The sequence below is a fragment of the Sciurus vulgaris genome (assembly GCF_902686455.1).
Source record: "Sciurus vulgaris genome assembly, chromosome: 10".
NCBI lineage: Eukaryota > Metazoa > Chordata > Mammalia > Rodentia > Sciuridae > Sciurus > Sciurus vulgaris.
Window position 1 is genome coordinate 71,751,688 of NC_136470.1, and position 23,126 is coordinate 71,774,813.

The following is a 23,126-nucleotide window of genomic DNA, read 5'->3' on the forward strand; positions in this document are numbered from 1 at the left end:
TTTTTCACAAAATGGATGGAATTGGAGAATATCATGCTAAGTGAAATAAGCCAATGCCCCCAAAACAAAGGCAGAATGTTCTCTCTGATATGTGGATGCTAACCCACAACAAGGGAGGGGAAGATTAGAAGTTTATTGTACTACACAAAGGGGAATGAAGAGATGGGAGGGGGATGGGAATAGAAAAGGCAATAGAATGAATTGGACATATCTTTCCCATCCTTTTATATGAATACATGTCCAATGTAACTCCACATCATATATAATCACAATAATGGGATCCTAACTGGAACAAATCATACTTATTCTACGTATGTGTAATATGTCAAAACATACCCTACTGTCATATATATCTAGAAAGAACAAATAAAAAAATAAAAAATAAATTTAAAAAAATCCTAATGTTTTCTGCCTTTTTTTCCTAGAAGAAAACTGGAGCTGAGACAAAGCAGATGGAAGTTTCAGGAAGGTACTTCCACTCAGTTAGAGGAGATGGGGTTTATTTAACACAAGCTGATGTGACCTGGGCTCACCTTCTCTGGAGAGCAATTCTCAAAGCTTAGGTAACATTAAATGTCCTGGGTGTGAAAACAGCTGGGATTCTTCACTTGTTGTTCGGAGGTCAGCCAGGCAGTGGCTTACAGTGGTAATCAGTGATAGATGCAATAATATCCATCAAATTATGGTGCCGCTTCACTCAGATATCTATGACTCCTTCCATACCACCAAAATATAAATTTGTCCAGCCTCTGGAAAAATGAAAATCTTCTACTGTCTACACCTGATTAATTAACTATTTTGGGAATATTTTTCTACCATCAATGAGAGAGTTGTCCTATGTCCACTCCAAGACTGGTCCCTGCACAGCTGCAGGTGGTCGGAAGGGACAAGTAGCTGAAATTCCTATATTGAACAATGCACGGGGAAGCACTATTTACTGGGAAAAAGTCTTTATTACTCAGTTTTTAAAAAGTTTGATTATATTTCTAAAGAAGATACATGTTTCAAAATTAGCATGCAATAAATCCTTTATGTTAACTGTTAGGAGATATTTGATTTTTATCAACTAAATAAACATTAAAAAGATGTTTGGAGAACACTAATTTGAAAGGATTCTGCTGAGGCAGTCCCAGTGCCCTTTCAGCCTTGCCAGCTGTGCTGAGGAAGAGCTGCAGGGTTACTCTGCATCTGTGTGCTCCTGGATCTTGGTGTAGAGGTAACAATGGGCAACATCCATATGCTATGCTCTGGTGGCCACTGAGGGTTCTTGACCCAGGCACCACTTGCTAGCTGGCAACTTCCCTGCCCATCCTTCCCTTCTCAGACACCTCCTCCCACTGGAGGCCTCTTCCGCTGCTCTTCACTGTCTCCCAAAGGAGACCCTTTATAGCCAACCACTCCTAGGGCTCTCTTGTCTCTCCACCTCCACCCTCAGACTCTCCAGCTTGTTTCCACTTGGAAACTCCATCCTTCTCTGTGCTTTTTGAACAACCCTTTGAAAACCTGCTCAGGGGAAATTCCAGGTGGTTTGGCTAAAGAAATGCCACAGGGGAGATTGGAGAAGTGCAAATGAGCCATTGGAGCTGTGGGATGAGTCACTGCCAAGAGCAGCTCTGCCTTCCTGCTGGGGCAACAGTTGTGGATGAAGGATAGTGACCGGTAACAAGACCTGTCATCCTGCATCCTTATGATCCCTGTTTCTGGCTCCTGGGCTGCTCTGCAACAAAAGGACCTCACATAAAAAACTGGAAGGAGAAGTCTCTGAAATATTCATGAGAAATAAGGAAGCAATGAGGACTGATAGTCTCCTCTTTTCAGCTGTTCCTCTGAGGCTTCAGCCTGACTCTCATCACCCTCCCACCTCTACCCATTTTTGAAAATAAAGTTTCTGATACAGAGACAACTTAATATCCTTTCCCTATTGCCAAGAAATCAGGAAGATAGGAGTTGTTATATGGAAGTGGGAGAGTAGAGTGAGCTGGTGAGACATGGAGCCCAGGCACAGCCTTAGTTTCTCCTTGAGGCTCTTACAGCATCAGAAAAGCACACGAATGATGTGCAAGGGAATCAATATAGAGTACAGTCAGGGGACCGGACTAGGAAATTCACAAACATGAACTTAAATAATCTGGCAAACAACTGATTATTTCTGACTTCTGCCAAAGGAAAATAAACTAAGGGGTTAACCTAGCTAATCTGTAAAGTCCCCTCTGTGTCTGACACTCTGGGGTTCTGGGATCACAATCATAGAAATCCACCCCAGCTGATCAGTCACGCCTGCACTTGGCCCGATCAGCACTTGGTTCTCAGCACTAGTGTGCATTAGTGACTACTTCCGGATCTGTTACATTTCCTCTGTGGGTTTTGTCTCCCTGCTAGACCATTGGCTCTTCAAGTACAGTCTTTGTCCCATCTCCTGTGGTCCTCCTCCCAACTTCTACAGGAGCTGCAGCCCTTAGAGTGGCTGTGGATTGTCAGCAGAAATCAGGCAATACTTTGCTGCGTCTGGGTCTTAGAGGACTCCTGAAATCTGCTTCCTGGGTTGAAGCCCTTTCCTTCTCTTTTCACGCCCAGGTGCTCATTCTCCACCACCACTGCATAGGCTTTCTGGCCATCAAAGGTTAGCAGTGACCCTCACCAAGGACTAAACACCAGGTAGGTTCTTCTTCCATTCTTGCCCTGTGTTCCCCAAGTCTCCCACCGCTCGCTTAGAATACCTACCTCCACTAGTGTGAGCGTTTGTTCTGAGCTCCCGGCTCCTCACGTCCACACCCGGCACCCTCTCTGGCTGCTACCACTTCAGAGTAAGAAACTGAGTGGCTGCTTCAGTTCCGTATTCAGGTTTCCTGTCATTTCCTGTCACCCTGTCCTCACAGCTACTTCCTGAAGTTTAAGTCAGTTCCTTCTGCTTTAGGCACTTAAGTTAAAAGGGTTAAATGCTTCAGTCTTTTGCAAGGTTTTAAGGGTCATGAGGCAATCACAAAAAATGCATTTTCATTCTGAGTTTATAATCTTATCAAAGAACCAGACAATGAGCCAGAAAACACATCAGGGAATGCTGTAGAACAGCATTTGTGTCCTGAATAGGTGGGCAACTCCATTAGCAATAGTAAAAGAATTCAGAGCATTTGATATAGGCTGTAGTAATCAAGAAAACCTTAATAGGAAAAGTGATTTATATGTAGATTTCAGAGTAAGAGCTAAAAACAACTTACTTCTGCATTACCCACAGCACCTCAAAGCAAGATTTTCATATAGTTGATGTCTAAATAAGAATTCATCTATTGATTGATGGGAGAGAATAACTAACAAGGGGCAAGGCAAAGCATGGAGAAAGATTACTGGTTTGTTTGGGGGCTGTGTGGAGTCCGAGCTCACCAGGAGGATTTGGCTCCAGAAGAGAATTCTGAAATAACCAGGCAGTATCATGTTGGTAGGACTTTGTGGTCCTTCTCTTTCCTCTTGAAGTCAGACTTGCTCAGGCGACTTGTTTTGGCTAATGAAGTGTATCTTTCTCTATTTCAAGACCACCGCAAGTTTTGCTATGCTTTTTCACTCACTGCCTGTCCAGGCAACCTACAATACTCCAGAGTGACTCCTCTGGCAGTCTGGGGCCGAGTGACAATGACAACATGAGTAGAGCCCCAATCATTGTGTGTGGGACTTGGAGTCTTTGAAAAATAACCCTTTGTTGTTTTAGCTACCAAGAATTTGGGGAGTGTTTATTGTATCCAACCTAGCCCCTCCTAAACTTGCTCACAGGTCATGAACTCCCCAAGGGACCCAAGCAGGACTGGAACTGGTCCACCATAGAGAAGAGGGCATTTCTGAATAAGGAGCAGAAAGCTTCTAAAGTCACTTCCAAATCTGAGGATTCTATGCCTGAGCTATTTTATCTATTTGTTCTCTCCTACTTCATGACCTATTTATCATGGTGGCACAAAAGCTATTTTAAGTAAGTTTGTAGAAAGGGGAAAACCTTTCATTTCATTTGGAATCCTAATCCAGTGTCATTCATTGGAACTATCAGACCAGATATTGTGACACAGCATATAGATAGTTCTCTAGAGAAACCACAAAACTTAGTCAGAGATGACCCAAGAAAACCCATCCCCCCTCTGCAAATATCCCAAGTTCATTCCTGATGATGTAGTGAGATGCAGCATGCAGAATTTGCATGGGCTTTGAAACCAGATACACTAGGTTCCAATAACCCAGTTAGAAAGGGGTCTAGCTTTTCCCAAGCAGCAACTTCATATAAAAACATAATGCCCATCTAACCTGATATGTGCTATTAAATTTTCGTTCCCCTACTCCCACCAAGGCATCTCTAGGCACCTACTGCTTTCAAGAGTCCTCCTAGGACTGTATAGAACATAAACACCCTGCATGAAATCCATATCCCAAGACCCAGCGTGTTTGGTTCAGTATTAGAATGGGACTGCCTCACTATACTTCATATCCCTGGACCAGGGCTAAGGCTAAAAGGAGCTTGCAGCCATTACTGATGATGGTCAGTGAGGAGGAAGCCTGAGTATGTAGAGCTTTCTAGCCTTGAAACCATTCCTGTGCCTCCCATTCCTTCTTCCCCTCCCTTCCTTCTCCACCCCAATGTGCAAACACAGGTATGTAAATAACCGTACACACACATTCACATACCCAGACACAACTCCTCATTCTGAAAATAATTTTATTTTACAGTCATTTGGAAAGTTCCTGGGATGCTGTGACCAAGACTTAATCACCACAGAGCAAAGATTGTGAACAGATCAGTGATCTCTCCAGTCTCCTCTCTTCTGTAGGTGGGGAGAGCAGGCAGGGGACATATCTTGAATGTAATAAGAAAACCACCAACTGGGGGTGTGGGAGGAGAGAGAGGGAGGTGGTAGGAAACAGGCACGGATGGAATTTCCTCCTGGCTGTCGTTCTTAGGTCTGGTTTAAAATATCTTGTCTTCTCTATATTATCTTTCCTCTTGCCTCAGTCCTCTGATACCACAGAGGTAGGTGAGTATGGGGCTGGGAAACTGGAATAACTGTGGCCAACAGCACAGGAGCTGAGTGCTTCAAGAGGTGCAGTGCAGGCATCACGCTAGTCTCATCCTGCACTGGCTTCTGCTGACCCCTGGGCATGTCTCAGGGTCCATAATTGAAGCATATACAAAAGTAACAGGAATGATAAGAATCTGAACCCTGCTGTCCACAGTCAGTTCTTCCTGCCTTTCAGTGAAGGAAAAGGCATCAGCCACTTAATACGTTAGTCTACACCGATCAAGGGCATAGGCAAATGAGTGTTGTCCTTACAGTCCAGGACCACAACTTTCCCTCCAATGGTGAGAACAGCCAAGGAAAAAGATGCTGTCCTTCCCCTAATCCAACAGCTAGGTCCCTGAGGAGTTCTTCAGCTTCCGTCCTATTCAGCAAGACAGCTAATCACATGTTTATGAGGCTATGTGTTTATTCCCTAGAACTCTTTTTACCTTCCCCTTGAAGCAGGAGAAAATATAGACAAATGAAGCAAAAAAGTTATCAATCAAAATGATACTGAACTTCAGATTATTAGGTTTATTAGGACCATCCTCTTGGCTTGGCTGAAAGACATGTCTCAGTATTTTATAGGACCATAAAAAATCAGAACCTGCAGAAATCTGAACAAATATTGGGCTCAACAAACCATCCATGAAGTGTCTCAGATTAAGCAGAAGTATCTGAACCCTGGGTAAAGCAGATTCTGGTCCCTGAAGTTTCAACCTGTCCTCATTCCACCTCTGATTTTGCAGGCACTTTCCTTGGAGAGGTGGAGAGATGATCTGTAAATGGGAAGACTGTTCCATTGGAATAGATAATTCTGGCATTAGAGGAGAGAGACTTCCAAGTTCTAAGGGGTGTGGTCCAAAAAGTGACAACTAAGTTTATAGATGTCCCGTGAAACACAGAATGAGTAGAACATGAACCATGAGAAAGTAGATGGCTGCTAACAGTGGCACTCGGGTCCGGGAATGACAGAGTGACCGCAGGACCCGCTTCCATCCAGCACCACTCCGGGTCTGAAAGAAAAATCTGAAAGTCAGAGAGTTTCATCATATAGAACTACATTCTTTTCCCTGCCCCAGTAATCCTGCAAGTTGGTAAATTCCACTAGGTTCCTCTAAGTCTTCTTCTTTTTTTTTTTTTTTAATTTTAGATGTCGATTGACCTTTATTCATTTATTCATCTGTGGTGCTGAGAATTGAACCCAGTGCCTAACAATTGCCAGGCAAGCACTCTACCACTGAGCCACAACTTCAGCCCTCCTCTAAGTCTTCTGCACCATGAAGTCTGAGACCCATCACCTGCTCAGTAGCTAGACTTCTATACACTCTCTGCTTGACTCTGTGCCCTCAACACTTGACTCTGTGCCCTCAACACAGGCAGCCCTAAGAGTACACCCACTCTGTGTTGTCCCTTCTTACCCTTCGACAGCTGCTGCCCGTGAGATCTATTAACAGTGACTGCTCCTGTGTGCCACAGGCGCCAATGATAGGAGATCGGGAAGAATCCCATTCATTGTGCTCCAACCTGTGTTAAGGAAAAAGAGGCACAGCATGGGTTCACAGCATGAGAGGCTGGTCAGAGGCAGTACAGGGGACTTGGAGCAAAGGCTGCTCTGCAGTGCCTGGCCCCATACAGTAGTAAAGATGACATTAACTACCAGGAGCCGACTGCTATGTATCAGGTGCTGGCTCCCGTACTTTGGAGCTGGTGCAGTGACTTGCCCCTGGAGACACAACCAGCAAGCAGTGGAACCAGAATCCAATATCCAGTGTGTCATTAAACCTCATGTTCTTTTTTCCCCTACATCACATCCGACTCAGAGAAACTCATCGTATTTTTCCTCTTCTATTATCAAAGGCTAATAGGCACAAGGGTAAAAAAAAATTTTCTGTGGAGTTCTTCAAATTAAATTGAACTGGCAGCATCTGCTTTCTGCTTCATTTTTGCTGATTTGCTTATTTATTTCATACTGGAACTTCTCCATTTAAGGAAGAAGCTGTCATCACTCATCCATGGTCTCTGAGGAAAACGAGAACTGAGGTGACAGCACATCTGATCAAGCATCTGCCTGTTAACTGGGGTGGGCAGATGGAAAGCTCTTCTCATGCTTCCTCCTCCTGGGGGATAGCTATCAGCCTAACATGCTGCCTTCTCTTCAGAGGTCGCACTCTTCTCCAGGAGAGAAGGAATACCTGAATCTAATCAGTGAATTAACCTGAGCATGTGCAGCCTTGCTCCCCCTGCCTGCTTTCCTCTCAAGCCCCCGGCTGACTGCAGAGTACACCTTCTGTATGTTTGTTTCTCCACAAGAACATTTCTCAGAAGCAGCCCAGACCTGGAACTGCATGGTCTATTACTATGGAGGCCAGTCAGCTAGGCTGAGGGAGGATGGGATGTCTGTAGGTACTGTTGAGTCAACAGGATGGGTTGCTTTTCCACTGCAAGGCCACTGAGTTCCTTATCCACTATAAGTACGAGTGTGGTCCTAGTACTTCATGGTACTTGGCCATGGTGATGAGCACTTAATTAGTTATCCCAATTTCCATTCTGCATCACAGTCAATTATGGATTATGTGGCTCATCCACAGGCTCAGGAGTCACCCAGTGCTATATGCAGTCTCAAGTTGGCTTAGGCAGGTAAATTACACAGGGGGGGATCCACTTCCACATGGGACAGGTCTCACAGGTCTAACCATGCTCAGCAGAGGCAGCAAAACATAACACAAGGTTGTGCTATGCCTCCACAGAGCCACCTTCAAAGCTGCACACCAAGGCCCACATGGGTGCTGAGAATTAACAAGCTCTGAATATGCAGAGTGGGAAAAAAAAGGAATTTCAAATATGACCTGCTCCCTGAGCTGCCACTTCTGACACCTAATCTTTTCAAGAAGGCATCTGAGTATAAATGGTGAGAATTCTCTGAGGGAAGAGACAAGATACCATGGATATCTCCTCCCCAGACATAACAGAAGGGCTGGCTTTTAATGTTTCTTTTCACATAAAGGAACTTCCAGTGACAAACACCTGTAGCCACTCCACCATCTCATGCATAGTGATTCTTTCGACTAGTGAGTTGAGAATAAGGAATATGGGATGTGTAGTCCCACCCTTCCCAATCACATTTTAGGCAAATTGTTCACAAGAAGCACAATTCACTCTGTGACTCCAGTGTTTTGAGTTTGGCAAGAGCAGAATCTTCTGCAGAGAAAGTTTACCATGCCCCAAAGCAGCCTATGACTGGGAGAGGAAGTTTAGGCTTAGGAAGTGGTATTTGCTAATAAACAGAAAGTTATTTTGTTTCAAAAACCAGTTTTATAAAGTGATCTTTTCATCTCCCATTATGTATTAGTCTTAAAAAAAAAAAAAAAAAGATTTCAATTGATTCAGATCTCAGATAAGGAATGGGGTTGTTGTTGATTTGGCCCTCTGAAGAACCCAATACCTACTTTATACAGTTATTGTGGGGATGTAATAAAATACTTTTCAAAAGCTTATTTCATATCATAGGAATGGTAGATATTGTTGTTGTTATTATTATTCTCTAAGAACTGCATCTTTGGAAAGCATGGCCCTCCCAGACTCCAAAGTAGTGTTCTCTTGGGTGACCACAATGACTCTACACTCACTGTAGCACCCATCTCCTGGCGAGAGTAAGACCACAATGAATCCTGAACCTGGTCATGCAAATGCTCACGAGTGCAACAAGAAAGGGTGCAAAGAGGACAGAGGCTGCCCCGTTCCACCTTTACCTCCTAATCTGTTCCTCAGCCACAGAGAGGGCATTCTCTGCAGCTATTCTTTGGTCTCGTTCTTCTTCCAGCAGCTTTCTTAATTCATTCACTTCCTGTTTGGTGTTGCACAGCTGCTGCTGGGTTTCAGAAAAGCTTCAGGATAAAAGTGAAACAAAGAGCATCGTTAGATGATGGAGAACACAGTGGTGGACACCAGTCTTCATTAGGTTATAAAGCAGGAAAGCTTACAGAAGCTTCTCTGAATACACACACACACACAAATATCTTAAAAACATAGCTGCTGAGAGAAAAATGAAACTGCAGAAATACCTTTGAATATCTTAGTATCTCTCATTGCAATGCCACAGTGTTTGTTACTGGGGGTGTGTGTATTGGTGTGTGTTGCTGTTTGGCTTTACAAACTTTTCATAAATACCATTTGTTAGCTATTATTGTTACTATTTAATCCTTACATCATTTCTCTGAGGCCATAAGATAATAAGGCACATAATGGGCTGAGGTATAGATCAGTGGTAGAGTGCTTGCCTTGCGTGTTAGGTCCTGGGTTTGATCCCAGAAACACTAAATAAATAAATAAGGCATATTAAACTCATATGGTGGATCTCAGTTCAATCTAGATTACTGCCTGATTTCTGTGTATGCCCGGGAGAGAGTCCTGCTCCCCTACCTTTGCTGTGGCTCCCTTGCTTCCTCAGGATCACTCTTTCTGTGAACTCCATTCTTTTCCTGGGGAGCTCCTGGAGCAACATCTATATGCAGTGGTCCCTAGTAGAAGAATAAGCTTAATAATTCAGTAATAAAAGCACTTATGAATCTCTACTTGTAAAAAATGAGAACTTGTTTAACATGGGAGAGAATGAGAAATCCTGGACAGGAATATCCTCACTTACAATTCTCAAGTACAGATTTAAAAGTGAGAATTTGCTCTGGTAGATTAGTCACCTCCCTAAAGCCCTTGTCTTCCTTAGCTTTTTCCTCCTATTTTCATTTTTAATTTCTCCTCTTGCAAGTTTAAACCTCACCATGAATGTCTGTTTTCATCTAGCAGGGCCATGGATTTCCAGGAGCAACTCTGATCCTTCCCTTGCTGTGAACTCTCCAGGTCCTTTCTGTGGGTCCAATGTAACTCGTGTGATTCTCAGTCTCCACCAGCTTCAAAACCATACTCCACAGCCTCCACAGTTCTACTTGTTTTGTTTATCAGGTCCAAATCCTCCTACAGTTTTCATATTTCTTGAACCAAAATCCATACTTTCTCAGTTTCAGAGTGCCCAAAGCCAGTCATCACTGTTTCCCACTCATATTTTGAATTCTATTTCACTGATCTTTTTTCTTCTAATTCTTTTCTTTTATTGTAATTCTGTAATTTTTCTTAGACTTTCTTCCCATTTCCTTAATACACTCCTCCTTTTGTCCCACTGCCTTACATCACTCCTAACTGTGTAAGCCTCTTTGAGGCTTCTCTTCATGCTTTATCACTTGCCCTCAATTTCTTAACACTCCTCCCAGCTTCTCACATCTTCTTACTCACCGCCTGCAGTTCTTGGACCTGCTTCTCCAAGACTGCACAGTGATTAAAAAGGTCACTGTAGTGCTGCTGGTTCTCACGAAGACTCTGACTGGTATCACAGAGCTGAATAGAGAGGGTGTTTTTCTCTTCAAGGAGCTGAGAGAACTGAAACACAGATGAGGATAAGTGCCCTTCCACAGAACCCTTTCACCATAAGCACTGCTTAGTTTTAAGGATCAAATTTTTATATGCATGATCTTAGAATAATAGCACTATGTGTTTCTTCAAAGTGAGAAAATGTATAGTTGTTTCAACCAAAAAAGGAAAACTATTCTGGAGGAGTAGCAGGAAACTTTTTTATTGTTTTAATGGTGCCTAGTACATTGACTGAAGAACCATGAAACAGAAACCCAAAAATCTACTAGGATAAGCTATCCAGGAATATAAGAGGAAGAAGGAGGGCAATAGGTTGGGTCCAAGTTAAATTAGTAATAAATGACTACAATCCCAAGTTCAATACAGCTAGAGAGAGCACTGTCACCTAAAAATTTGTACCACAATACTACTGGACAGATTCTTCTATGCCACAGTACCAAGAGAGCAGAATAAAATATTATAAGCACATGCCTGTAGTGGCAGAAGGATCAAATAACTGAAGCCAGCCTTGTCAACTTACGAGACCCTGTTTCAAAACAACAACTACAAACCAAAAAAGTGGACTGGGAATGTAGCTCAGTGGTAGAGTATCCCTGGGTTTAAACCCTAGTACAGTCAAAAAGAATAAATAATTATAATGTGTGTTAGGTTAAGAAGCAAAAACAGAATAAATCCTAACACATTTAAATACATGCAAGGAACTATACAGGGAGCATAGATTCTCACAGATTCAACAGTCAAATCAAACAATGCTGTAGAGAAAATAAACTTGTTTTCTAGAAATACTCCAAGGGGGACATTTGATGCACACATAAAATTAAAATAAAAGAATCACATATACTTATAAAATTACTTTATAAGCTAAAATTTCCTCTTTATAAGGTTATTTTTTGTGGTTCTGAAGAGCAAATTTCGTATTTACTACCCGATGGATTAAATCAGAGGGTCCAGCAAGGGAAGTTAAGTCATGAGTATCTGTAGGTGTGGGGTGGTATTAGTAAACAAAAGGATGTAAATATGTGAGAGGCAATATGGATTTGAACACAAGGTGACTGAGAACAATGACAACTGTAGACAGAGGGAGTAATGCAATCTTCTAACACAGGAGAAGGGAAATGTCCCCAGCCACAATGAACAGTCCAAACATATACACAAATGAGACAAAAATAAAAACAGAAAACCCCTTCATTTTGAAAAAAATCCTCATCCTTTTTCCTTAGCTGATCTAGAGTAGAAGGAACAGATCCACAAAACTCATTAGAAGCAAAAACTCCTACAACTTGAGAAGCCAAATTATTTATCAGTTAGAAGCCCCCCTCACCTGCCACCTCTTAATGTTTGCACTACTTGGTCTAGGATAAACACAGATGCCTTTAGTTTAGGGCTGGCAAACTATGATCCAGGGTCTGGAGCCCTTTTATTGTAAATAAGGTTTTATTGGAATACAGTTAACCTCATTCATTTATGTACTGCTGCTTTTGGGCTACCACTACAGAGATACATAGTTGTGACAGACTGTCAGGTCTACAAATCTCAAATATTTACTGTTCTAAGTTGTTAAGGAACAATTTGCTGGCATTTGCTCAAAAGCTACTATATTTTATCATATCCACACTTGAGGGAGCAATCTAGACTAACATTATACCATTATTCATCCCTCTCACATTTTTAAGCATCTGGCATAGTTTTACAGTACATACAAATACCCAACCATGCTAGCAGAAATGTCTAAGGAAAGAATGAGGGCAGTGGATTTAGAGAGAGACCATTTTATGCTGACCACCCATCTATGTCATCCCATTTTAGGGCCCCAGAAGCAATTCTCCTGGTTAGTTGGGACCCATTTAAGAGTGAGCTAAACTCGAGGGATTGTAAGCTTCAAGAGAAGCTTATGCGCATCCTCAACACCTAACACATGGCCAGGCTCATAGCAGGCAAATAATAATTCCTTGTTTAATGAATTGAGGGCTAGGTAGCAAGGTGCCTTCTTTTTTTTTTTTTATTGTAAACAAATGGGATACATGTTGTTTGTCTGTTTGTACATGGGTTAAAGACATACCATTTGTATAATCATAAATTTACATATGGTAATGTTGTTTGATTCATTCTATTATTTTTTTCCCTTCTCCCCCACCCCTCCCACCCTTCTTTTCCCTCTAAACAGTCCTTTCTTCCTCCATTCTTGTCCCTCTCCCTAACTCTAACCCTAACCCTAACACTAACTCCCCCCACCCTCCCCCTTATGTGTCATCGTCCACTTATCAGCGAGATCATTCATCCTTTAGTTTTTTGAGATTGGCTTATCTCACTTAGCATGATGGTCTCCAATTTCATCCATTTGCCTGCAAATGCCATAATTTCATCGTTCTTTATGGCAGAGTAATATTCCATTTATATATATACCACAGTTTCTTTATCCACTCATCAATTGAAGGACATCTAGGTTGGTTCCACAATCTGGCTATTGTGAATTGAGCAGCTATGAACATTGATGTGGCTGTATCTCTGTAGTATGCTGATTTTAAGTCGCAAGGTGCCTTCTTATAGCTGAGTTTTAAAGAAAGAGCTGTTTCTCACCCAGAATGACAATGACCCACAGCAATGTTTTTCACATTTTAAGTGGAATTATATCTCAATAAATCTATCCAAAAAATACAACTTTAATTATAACCCATAACCTAGTACATAAATATAACAAACTTAAGTTCATCTATATTATAAATAAATATTTTTATTGCTTTTCTCTCAAAGAACTCTAGCTACACTACTTGTCATAGCTTCAAACTAGAAAAATTCAAATGTCTTTCAACAGTAGAATAGAGGAATTATGGTACAACACAATACTATACAGCATAAAAATGAAAAAACCACATGATACGCAACAAAGTGGATGAATCTCACAAAAAAAATAAATGAAGCCCTACAAAAGAGAAGCTAGGACTCCACTCATATGTAGTTCTAAGGTGGGTGGTAGGGAATAGAAGAGGGTCCAAGGGACTTCTGAGGTTCTAGCACATTCTGATTCTTGATCTGGATGCTGATCACACAGCTGTCTTCACTTTGTAATAACACATCACACTACACCTATGATCTGAGTGCTTTTCTATATGTTTTACTTTAATCAAACATTTAGAATTGTTTTAGTTTCTATCTACCAAAATGATTTCAAATACTCCTGAATTCCAGTTTAAAACACTGTCCTAGGAAAACAAACGCTCAGAGAGAGTCATGGTCAAATGTTTGGAGAGCAAATGGAAGGGCTGAGATGGGAACTAGCTCACTGCAAGAAGAGGGGCTACAGAGGTATAAAGGGTGGAACTTCTGGAATAGCTAACTAGCTGGATGGGAAACTGGGTGGCAGTTGTTCTGAGTCCCCCTAAAAACTCCCATATGAGTTCTCCAACAAAAGGGGATTTGCAATTTCACCAGTCTGTCTGAATCCACAAACTTTAAAAAATGCAATTTTCTCTGCCTAAGTTAATAATATTAGTTTCTGACACTTCAGTATCAATTAGTTGAATTTAACATCATCTAATGAGTATTCTACTCATGGCATGCACTGTGCTTTTTCACATACATGATCACATTTGATTCATAATGACCTCTTTCTAACATCTTAGGCAGGTTGGTTAATACCCCCTGAGCCTTTTTCCACATTTGTGAAAAGAGCCTACCATTTTTATAATTTCTGGATCACAGACTTGCTGAACTGGCGAGTTCTTGTGATAAGAAACCTACTATACCCCACTGAGCATACATTTTGAGGCATATACAACTCTCCTGGAAGCCAATCTCTTGGCTCGGGTCTGGTCTCTTAAAGCATTCCTATTTTTAACACAGACTCCTAATTGGGTACCTCTGAAGAAGACAAGTAGGGGTTGAGCCAATGGAGAACATTTTGTCTAGTTAGAAAGTAACAGAAGGACAATGATTCATAAATGGTGAGGTAGGCAATTACCCCAATGTTACTAATAAGCGATATGGGTGAGGAGACGGTGCTAGGAGGAAAACTTCCTAAGTAGTCAAATTCTTTACTCTTACTGTATGGATTTCTCCAAATTCTTCCCAAGGACTTTCCTCTCCAAGGGCACAGAAAAGAAAATGGTCCTGTGTTCAGTGCTTTGAAATAAGCAACCCAGGTTCTGAGAAAGGTAAAATTTTTGTACCCCAAGTTGTGCTAGAGCTGGAAGCCTATGATAAATCAGCTTCTACTTATCGTCTTTCTTCTAGTCATGGGAAAAACAAATCAAATTCCAAATAGCAGCAAACACTTACCTTGCTGTTCAATTGCTGAATTCTTAATTCCTTTTGGTGAATTTCCTTTAAGCTATCATTGAGCTGGGTCCTAAGAAGTTCTGTCTCATAAACTAGGTTTTGTGATCCATCTAGGGAAGCTGATGTCTCTGGGGATGCCTGCCAGGATACAAACACTGATGACATTTTCTTCTAAGATTGCTCATGCTTAAATTCCTTCCCTCTAGAAACCCTACCCAGCCCATAGAAAGTCATAAGGTAGCTTGCCTAACAGTGGCAGATGGGTACTTAACTTGTATGAAGCTGATGCTTTCTAGTAGTGGTAATTTCAATCAAAACTGATTCCTCACCTGTCTTTGGTATTGTGCTTTGAGGGTTTGAGTATGGGAAGGAGACCTGAATTCCCTCAGAAGATTCTGCAGATGACTGAGCTGCTGATCTTTATCTGAGATAGCCATAAGGTACTGCTCCTTCATTCTCCTCTCATGTATTTCCCAGGAACTCTTCTCCATCCTAGGGAAAAAAAAAAAAAAAAAAAAGAAACATGCATAGTTTTATAAAAACATACTCATGATACTCATGAGTAATTACTTGTACATAATTCTATAGTCAAAACAGTGTTATGAACTCTTAGACATGTAATAAAGAAAATACATAATCAGAGTGAAATTTATGTCATAAACATAACCATGCAGCAAGTTGATTCAGTAATAAAAAAAGGAATTCCAATTGGCAGGATGGGAGTAAATTCACAGAGAAGTTGGCATTTGGTATGGAACCTGTACAATGAATTGGGTTTCCAAAATGGGAAAAGCATTCCAAGTGCAGGAAAGACTCAGCAAAAGGCACAAGTAGGAATTATAGAATGAATTTTAGAATTGTAGGATATGGTACTAAAGTATGTGTGTAAGAAACAAGAAGGGAGAGAAAAGAGGTCAGATCATGCAGAGCATAGGAAACCACTACAACTAATAAATAGGGTAGGACCATGATAACATCATGGTTATAAGAATGCCACTGTGGAAGAGCATGTGGATAAAATGGAACACTTTTACACTGTTGGTGGGACTGTAAATTACTACAGTCACTAGGAAATCAGCATGGAGGTTTCTCAAAAGGCTAGGCATGGAACCACCACACGACCCAGCTATACTACTCCCTGGCCTTTTTCCTGAAGAATTCGTCATCATACTACAATGATACATGTATAACCATGTTTTTAGCAGCACAATTCACAATAGCCAAACCACAGAACCAGCCTAAGTGTCTATCAACAGTTGAATGGATAAAGAAAATGTGGTATATAAACAGAAGTTTTTACACAGGAGTTTTATTCAGTCATAAATAAAAATGAAATTACATCATTTGCAGGAAAATGGATGGAACTAGAAATTATTGTGTTAAGTGAAATAAGTCAAACTCAGAAGGTTAAGGGTCGTATGTTTTCTCCCATATATGGAAGCTAGAGGGGAAAGAAAAAGAAAGATGGGGCGGTCCTCATGGAAATCAAAGGGAGATCAACAGAGGGAAGGGACCAAGGGATGGGAGGTGGTGAGGGATGAGGGAATGCTGGGGAGTGATATTGGCTAAATTATATTGTTCCATTGTCTATTGTGTGCATGTGTGAATATTTAACAACAAATTCCATCAACTATAATCTACCAATAAAAAAATGTGGAAAAAAAAAAAAGGAATGCAGTTGTAGACTCTGAAGGACTTGGGATCAACTGCTGGTTCTACAATATACTAGGTATAGACTCAGTGAATTACTTAATCTCTCTGGGCCTCTTCAATAAAATAGAATAAACCATCAACTCCTTAGGATTATCATAAGGACTAAATGAGATACAGAGCTTGGTACATAGTAAACACTCAATAAATATTAGCTGCTGTCATTTCTGTTCCCTGAATTTGGCCAAGAGTGGGTTTGACCCCAGCTATTTTCCTTTAGTTTTTGTAAAAACAGCCTCTCCATCGTTATTTTTTTATTCCTACTACTTCTCTATATATTCTGCCCAGAAAAAAAAAAAAAAAAAAAAAAAACCCACTGGGAATGCAATCTCTTCACAGAGAACTATTTTCCCCAATAATTACAAGGCTTGGCTATGGCTATTCCAATTACCTCTGCTGTTTTCGTCTTTCTCCCCAGAAATAAGGGAAAATGGTTCTTTCTTTTCTAATTGACATATAACTGTTATGAAATTATCTTGTTTTGCTAAAAGGTGGCTTAGATGAGTCAAATTTCTTTCAAAATGGCAGAATTATCCAGCAGCTCAGGAGACTGAGGCAGAAGGATCACAAGTTCAAAGCCAGCTTCTACAAAAGTGAGGTGCTAAGCAACTCAATGAGACCCTGTCTCTAAATAAAATACAAAATAGGGCTGGGGATGTAGTTCAGTGGTAGAGCACCTCTGGGTTCAATTCCCCAGTCAAAAAATAAATAAATAAATAAAGGCAGAACTAAAAGTTAAAAACTAAAAATGAATTTTTATTACAAGACTACAATATGAGAAAGGCATAAGAATGTTTCTAAAATAATTTTTCTGTGAAAAGTGAGAAAAACAGGTCAAAGATCTATACAGGGTGAGAGTACATGAGAAAAACCACAATCTTCCATAAAAAGCTTGAAGTGGTCTTTTTTTTTTTGAAGGATAGACAAGTGGTTAAGGAGTATGAAGAGGCCGAGGGTGGAAAATGGGAACTAAAAGACAAGACCACCTAAAGCAAGTCGATTATATAGACAGGTATATACCTCACTTACCCTTTTAAGTTTGAAAACACAGCAATCAGAGCAAATAAGCAAAGTAGCAGCCACAAGTGGAAGCCAAGATTATGATGGAAATGTAGGCTCGCTTGACCAGTCAACCTCAAAGTCATCAGAAATCTGAACAAGGTTTAAAAAGTTCATTTCTCCCAAGAATTTCATACAAAAGGAATCTTGAATCTACTTAGCTAAAGAAACTGGTCCTGCACTCAGTGAATCAAATTAGTGTCCTTGGCTGCTTCTTCCTTTTAAAAACAATATAAAATGCCCCCGCTCCTTTCCTTCTCCTAATTTATTCCCAGCCACTTGATATATAATTACATGTTTCTTCAATATTACTCAAATATGAGCGGTAAAGAGGAAAGAGCCAAGTAAAAGTGGGAAAGGAAGAAAATGAGGGGGAAATTTCTAAAAATCAGAAATCATCTTCCCCCCCTCTCTTTCTCTTCTCTAAAGGTTGATTTTAAAAGAAAGTGATCTTTTAGATTACTGGTACAGGGATTTTGAAGAGGAAAGACTGCAGAAAACATGCTGTTAGTGCTTGCAGCTCTTAGATTTAAACTCACAGTTGAACACTTAATATTTTCATAGTTCCAGGTGAGTGGAGATAATAATGAGAGACCATCAAGGGGATTCTCTGATATAGTCCCAATCACTTCTGGAAGGTCTTCAATTCAATGGTCAGCATTAAAGTGCATCTGATGGAGGACATACTGAAGGCTCCTGATTTTTTGATGGTAAATGGAAAGTCACAGAATAAAACTGAGACGCTACTCCACCAAACAAAAACCAAAACACAACCAAAAAAAAAAAAAAAGGAAAAAAAAGAGGAAATGGAGCAAATTATTTTTTCTCTTGAGATTCAATTTCAAAAGAAGGAACAGATGAAATTTGAATTTCCAAAGTACAAAACTAAGTTTTTTTTTCTGTTTTCACCTTCTCTGCAATCATCACCATTTGGTCAAAAAATATGTGTTATCTGGGGAGGCTACCAACTCTGTGCAATGAGCTTGATATCTTTTCACTTATACAAGTCCAAAAAATTTTAAATATGAAAATCTTGAAAATCTTTTGGGTGTAATCTTACTCCATGTAATTTAAATTATGACTTCTAAAAAGCTTTCATTTTTTTCCTACATAACCTCTGCTTAAGATTTATTCTGTGGCTGGGGCGGTAGCTTAGTGGTAGAGCTCTTGCCTAGCATGTGTGAGGCACTGGGTTCAATTCTTAGCACCAATAAAAATAAACAAATAAAATAAAGGAATTCTATTCATCTGTAATGACAAAAAAAAATTTTTTTTAAAGATTTATTCTGATCTATCATGTTAATAAGGTACATACCTGTGAAGAAACAAATCCCCTGTGACTGTACATTAAGGGTTCTGAATGGATGTTATGGTACTAATTATTCTAGAAGCCCTTTGTATTGCTGGATAGGAACTGAGATCCACCTCACATTCTCTGTATTCATTTGCCTCTTTTCCTCTAGCATTTGGAGACAAAGCAGGTGCTACTTGATCACAGTTTTCCAACGTGGAGATTCTCCTTTTTAGTACCAAATCTTGAAAGCTTTGAGTTTGGTTTTACTAAAGCGGTATGTACCATCTTAAGTCAAAGAATAATAAAGGCCCAATAATGAGGGTGCAACAATCAGCCCTGTCTTGATATACTGCTCTGTATTTATTCTTTATCTTTATTCTTTGAATAAAATTTGTTAGAAACACTGAATTTTAAAAAAGAAACAGAATTGCAGTCCCTGTCTTGATTTTTTTTTGCCACTGAGCACATTGTTATTGCTTTTTTTTTTTAAAAAAAAAACAAAGAAGAGTATCAAGATTTCTGGTTCAAGACAAGATGGAACAGACACATTTGTCCTTATTCCTCCCACCAAATATAAATATAACCCCTCTGTAATTTAAAAAAAATATAAAAAGACTTAGAAAGATGGAAAGAAGGTAATGGACTAACTAGAGACTCCAGAACTTAAGGAATAAGATGGCAGCAAATTCCTTGGTTTTGCCTTTTTTTTTTTTTTTTTTTTTCTTTGTAGTCTGTATATTCTATATATTTCAAAGAGGGGGCTGGTGAATTCTACAATGCAGAATCATCAATGAGTGCCAAGAAAAGCTCACTCTCTCTTGCCAAAGGACAAGGAAGGGGCAGTTAGCTAGAAATGCTAATGATAATAACCACCCAATTCTAGGCAAACACCATGGTAAAAACACAGTTATCTTCTCTTTCTATTCCTATGAACAAAACAGGCTAGGTTATATTTTGCTTTGTGGTAACAAGGAATAACTCACCCTTTCTGCTGAAACAGTGTTAGAAGAAGCTAAGTGTGGAGCCTGGACTGTCACCACCACCCAGTTGTATGGAGTGTATTGTCTCTCCCTCACCATCCCAACCCCACCACAAGAGTCAATGGAGGCAGCATGTAGGGCCGGGATACTCACCACTTCCCATAACAAGGTTAGCAAGGTGCCCTTCCCTGTCCCTGCAGAGGCGGTATCAGAAGAGACCAAATGGAGATGCCTGCTCTATCTCACCATGTGATGCCCTCTGTCATTTATGATGCAGCAAGCAGGTCCTTAACAGATGCCAGCAAAATGTTCGTGGAGTTGCCAGCTTCCCGATTTATGGCTAAATGTCTATATTTTTATAAATTAAAAAACAAAAAAAGGCAGCCAGGCAGGAAGGAAGGGAGGGAAGAGGGAAAAAAGAAGGAAAGCAGGGGAAGGAAAAGGAAAAGAAAAGGAAAGGGACCAAATGGCAGTGGAGGCCAAGCGAGAACGTGCATTTTCACCACTGCCCTGCAATAACGAGGAGCTCATCTCCATACCCACAGCAGACCATGGGGGCCATCAGGGAGCCTGGACTTCCACTGCCCTCTGGTAGTATCAGAACACCCTTTCCTTCCATGGCTATCACTGGGGCTGACTGGGATACCTGGACTCAACATTCCATCTGGTAATAAAATAGCAGTACCTCCCCATCCCCTGCTGGTGTCGTGTCAGTGGAAGCCTGCTAGAGCAGAAGATTTAAATAAGATCGAGTCTTAAATTTTCTAAAATGTCCAGAATACAAAGGAATGTTAATCATTATACCAAGAACCAGGAAAATCACAACTTGATTGAGGGGACAAGGATTTTATAGCAGCCATCATAGAAATGCTTCAATAAGCAATTACTAAAAAACACTGGGAAAAAATACAGACCATCTCAGCAAAGAAAAAGAAATAAAGAAGAATCCCAAGGAAATTTTAGAACTAAAAAATAAAATATTCAAAATAAAATGCTAACTCAATGAGTTCAAAAGCAGAATTGAGGTGATGGAGGAAAGAATCAGAGAACCTGAAGAGAGAAAAATAGAAAATACTAAATCTAAACAGTAAGGAGAAAAACTGGAAAGTAATTGGATTTCATCAAAGTTAAAAAAACCTTATTGAGGAAGATGAAAAGATAAGTTACAGACTGGGAGAAATATTTGCAAACCACATCCCTCTCTCTCACGTCTAAAAGAGCTCACATCTAAAATGTATTATTAAGGCCTCTAAAAACTCAAAAGTAAAAAACTCTCAGAAACAACCACCTAGAAAATGTACAAAACATATGAACAGACATTTCCTCAAAAAGGAAAGAAGGATGTCAAATAAGCACATAAAAAGATGTTCAGCATCACAGCCACTATGCAAATTAAAAGCACAATGCAAAACTATCACGTACCACTAAAAAACAACTGGTTAAAAAGTTACAATATCAAATGCTCCTGAGAATGTATATAAATGGATCAATTTTTTAAAAAAAAAATTTTAGTTGTAGATGGACACAATACTTTTATTTATTTTTATGTGGCGCTGAAAATCAAACCCAGTGCTTCATACCTGCCAAGCAAGCACTTCAGCACTGAGATACAACCCCAGCCCTATAAACGGATCCATTTTATACTGCTGGTGGAACTACAAAATAGTATAAACATTCTAGAAAGCAGTTTTGCAGTTTCTCAAAAGCTGAAACATATACTGACCATACAACCTAGAGTTTGCACTCCTGGGCAACCCTCCTGGAGAAATGAAAACTTATGTTCACACAACAACCTATATAAATGTTCACAGCAGCTTTAAAGCTAAAAAATCAGAAACAACATATATGTCCTTCAGTGAGTAAGTGGTTAAAATGGTACACCCATGCTACGGAATAGTATTGATTGATAAAAAGAACGAACTCTTGATACATACAATGTTATAGATCTAAAGGCATTATTATGCACAGAAAAGAGCTGATTTCAAAAGGTTACAATCAATAAATGAGCAAAAGAAGAAATGTAAATGGCCAACAAATACATGAAAAAATGTTCAATATCTCTAGTAATTAGAGAAAGACAAATTAATACTATACTGAAATTCCGCCTCATTCCAACTACAATGGCAATCGTCAAGAATACAAATAACAATAAATGTTGGTAAGGATATGGGGAAAAAGGTATACTATATACTGTTGGTGAAATTGCAAATTAGTACAACCACTCTGGAAAGCAGTTTTCCTCAAAAACTAGGAATGGAACCACCATTTGACCCAGTTATCCTACTCCTCAGTATATATCCAAAAGATCAAAATCAACATACTATAGTGATGCCACCACATCAATGCTTATAGCTGCACAAGTCACAATAGCTAAGCTATTGAGCCCACCTAGATGCCCATCAACAGATGAATGGATAAAGAGATAGTGGTATATATACACAATGGAATATTAAAAAGAAGAATGACTTTATGACATTTGCCAGTAAACGGATGGATCTTGGTATCATGCTAAGTTAAATAAGCCAATCCCAAAAAACCAAAGGGTGAAAGTTTTCTCTGATATGTGAAAGCTAACTCACAATAAGGGATGGGTGAGGAGGAGAATAGGAGTTCAGTGTATTGGACAAAAGGGAATGAAGGGAAGGGAGGGGGGAATAGGAATAGGAAAGGCAGTATAAAGAATGACATAACTTTCTTACGTACATATATGAATATGACATGGTGAATCCTACCATTGTGTACATCCACAAGACTGGTGCTCTATAATTGGAATAAGATATATTTCATGCATGTATAATTTTAACAAAATGGACTCTACTGTCATGTATAACTAAAAAAAAAAAACCAATAAAAATTTTTAAAAAGTGTATGCTCTGGAGAGGGGAAAAAAGGATACATATTATAGCAAGACTCCAATTACAAAACATTCTCAAAATAACAAAATTATAGGGACGGACAACAAATTAGTGGTTGCCAGAGATTAGGAATTCAGGGCAAGAGGGTAGAAGGGAAGAGGGGAATGTGACTATAAACTTATAGCACTAAGGATACATTTGTAGTAGTGTAGTAGTTCTATTATCTTGGTTGTGGTGGTGTTTACATGGTTTCTCTACATATGTGACAGAACTGCATAGAACTAAACATACATATACTCAAATAAGTACACATAAAATTGGTGAAGTCTGAAGAAGACCTGTAAATGGTACCAATGTCAATTTCCTAGTTTTGATATTGTACTACAGTTATCTAAGTTTGCTCTCTGAACTATTTTTACAACTTTCTATAAATCTATTACTATTTTCAAAGTTAAAAGTTAAAAGGAAGTGAAATAAAAAGGGTCAAAATGCAGGGGTCATC

At 39.8% G+C, this 23,126-nt stretch overlaps 1 protein-coding gene across 6 annotated transcripts in view; it reads right to left on the minus strand.

Annotated features, from left to right (window-relative positions):
* Positions 1 to 4,673: 4,673 nt before the first annotated feature.
* Positions 4,674 to 23,126, minus strand: part of GOLGB1 (golgin B1) — an 88,620-nt gene continuing 70,167 nt past the window's right edge. For 5 of the 6 annotated variants that reach the window (XM_079155255.1, XM_079155253.1, XM_079155252.1 and 2 more), the window contains 7 exons: positions 15,056 to 15,218; positions 14,727 to 14,864; positions 10,317 to 10,460; positions 9,453 to 9,550; positions 8,783 to 8,917; positions 6,452 to 6,557; positions 4,674 to 6,046 (listed from right to left, as the gene is read on the minus strand). In XM_079155255.1, coding sequence (XP_079011381.1) covers positions 5,912 to 6,046; positions 6,452 to 6,557; positions 8,783 to 8,917; positions 9,453 to 9,550; positions 10,317 to 10,460; positions 14,727 to 14,864; positions 15,056 to 15,218 — 919 coding nt within the window. In that variant the 3' untranslated portion in view covers positions 4,674 to 5,911. The remainder of the gene's footprint in view (positions 6,047 to 6,451; positions 6,558 to 8,782; positions 8,918 to 9,452; positions 9,551 to 10,316; positions 10,461 to 14,726; positions 14,865 to 15,055; positions 15,219 to 23,126) is intronic. The other variant, XM_079155256.1, reaches the window with a different exon arrangement.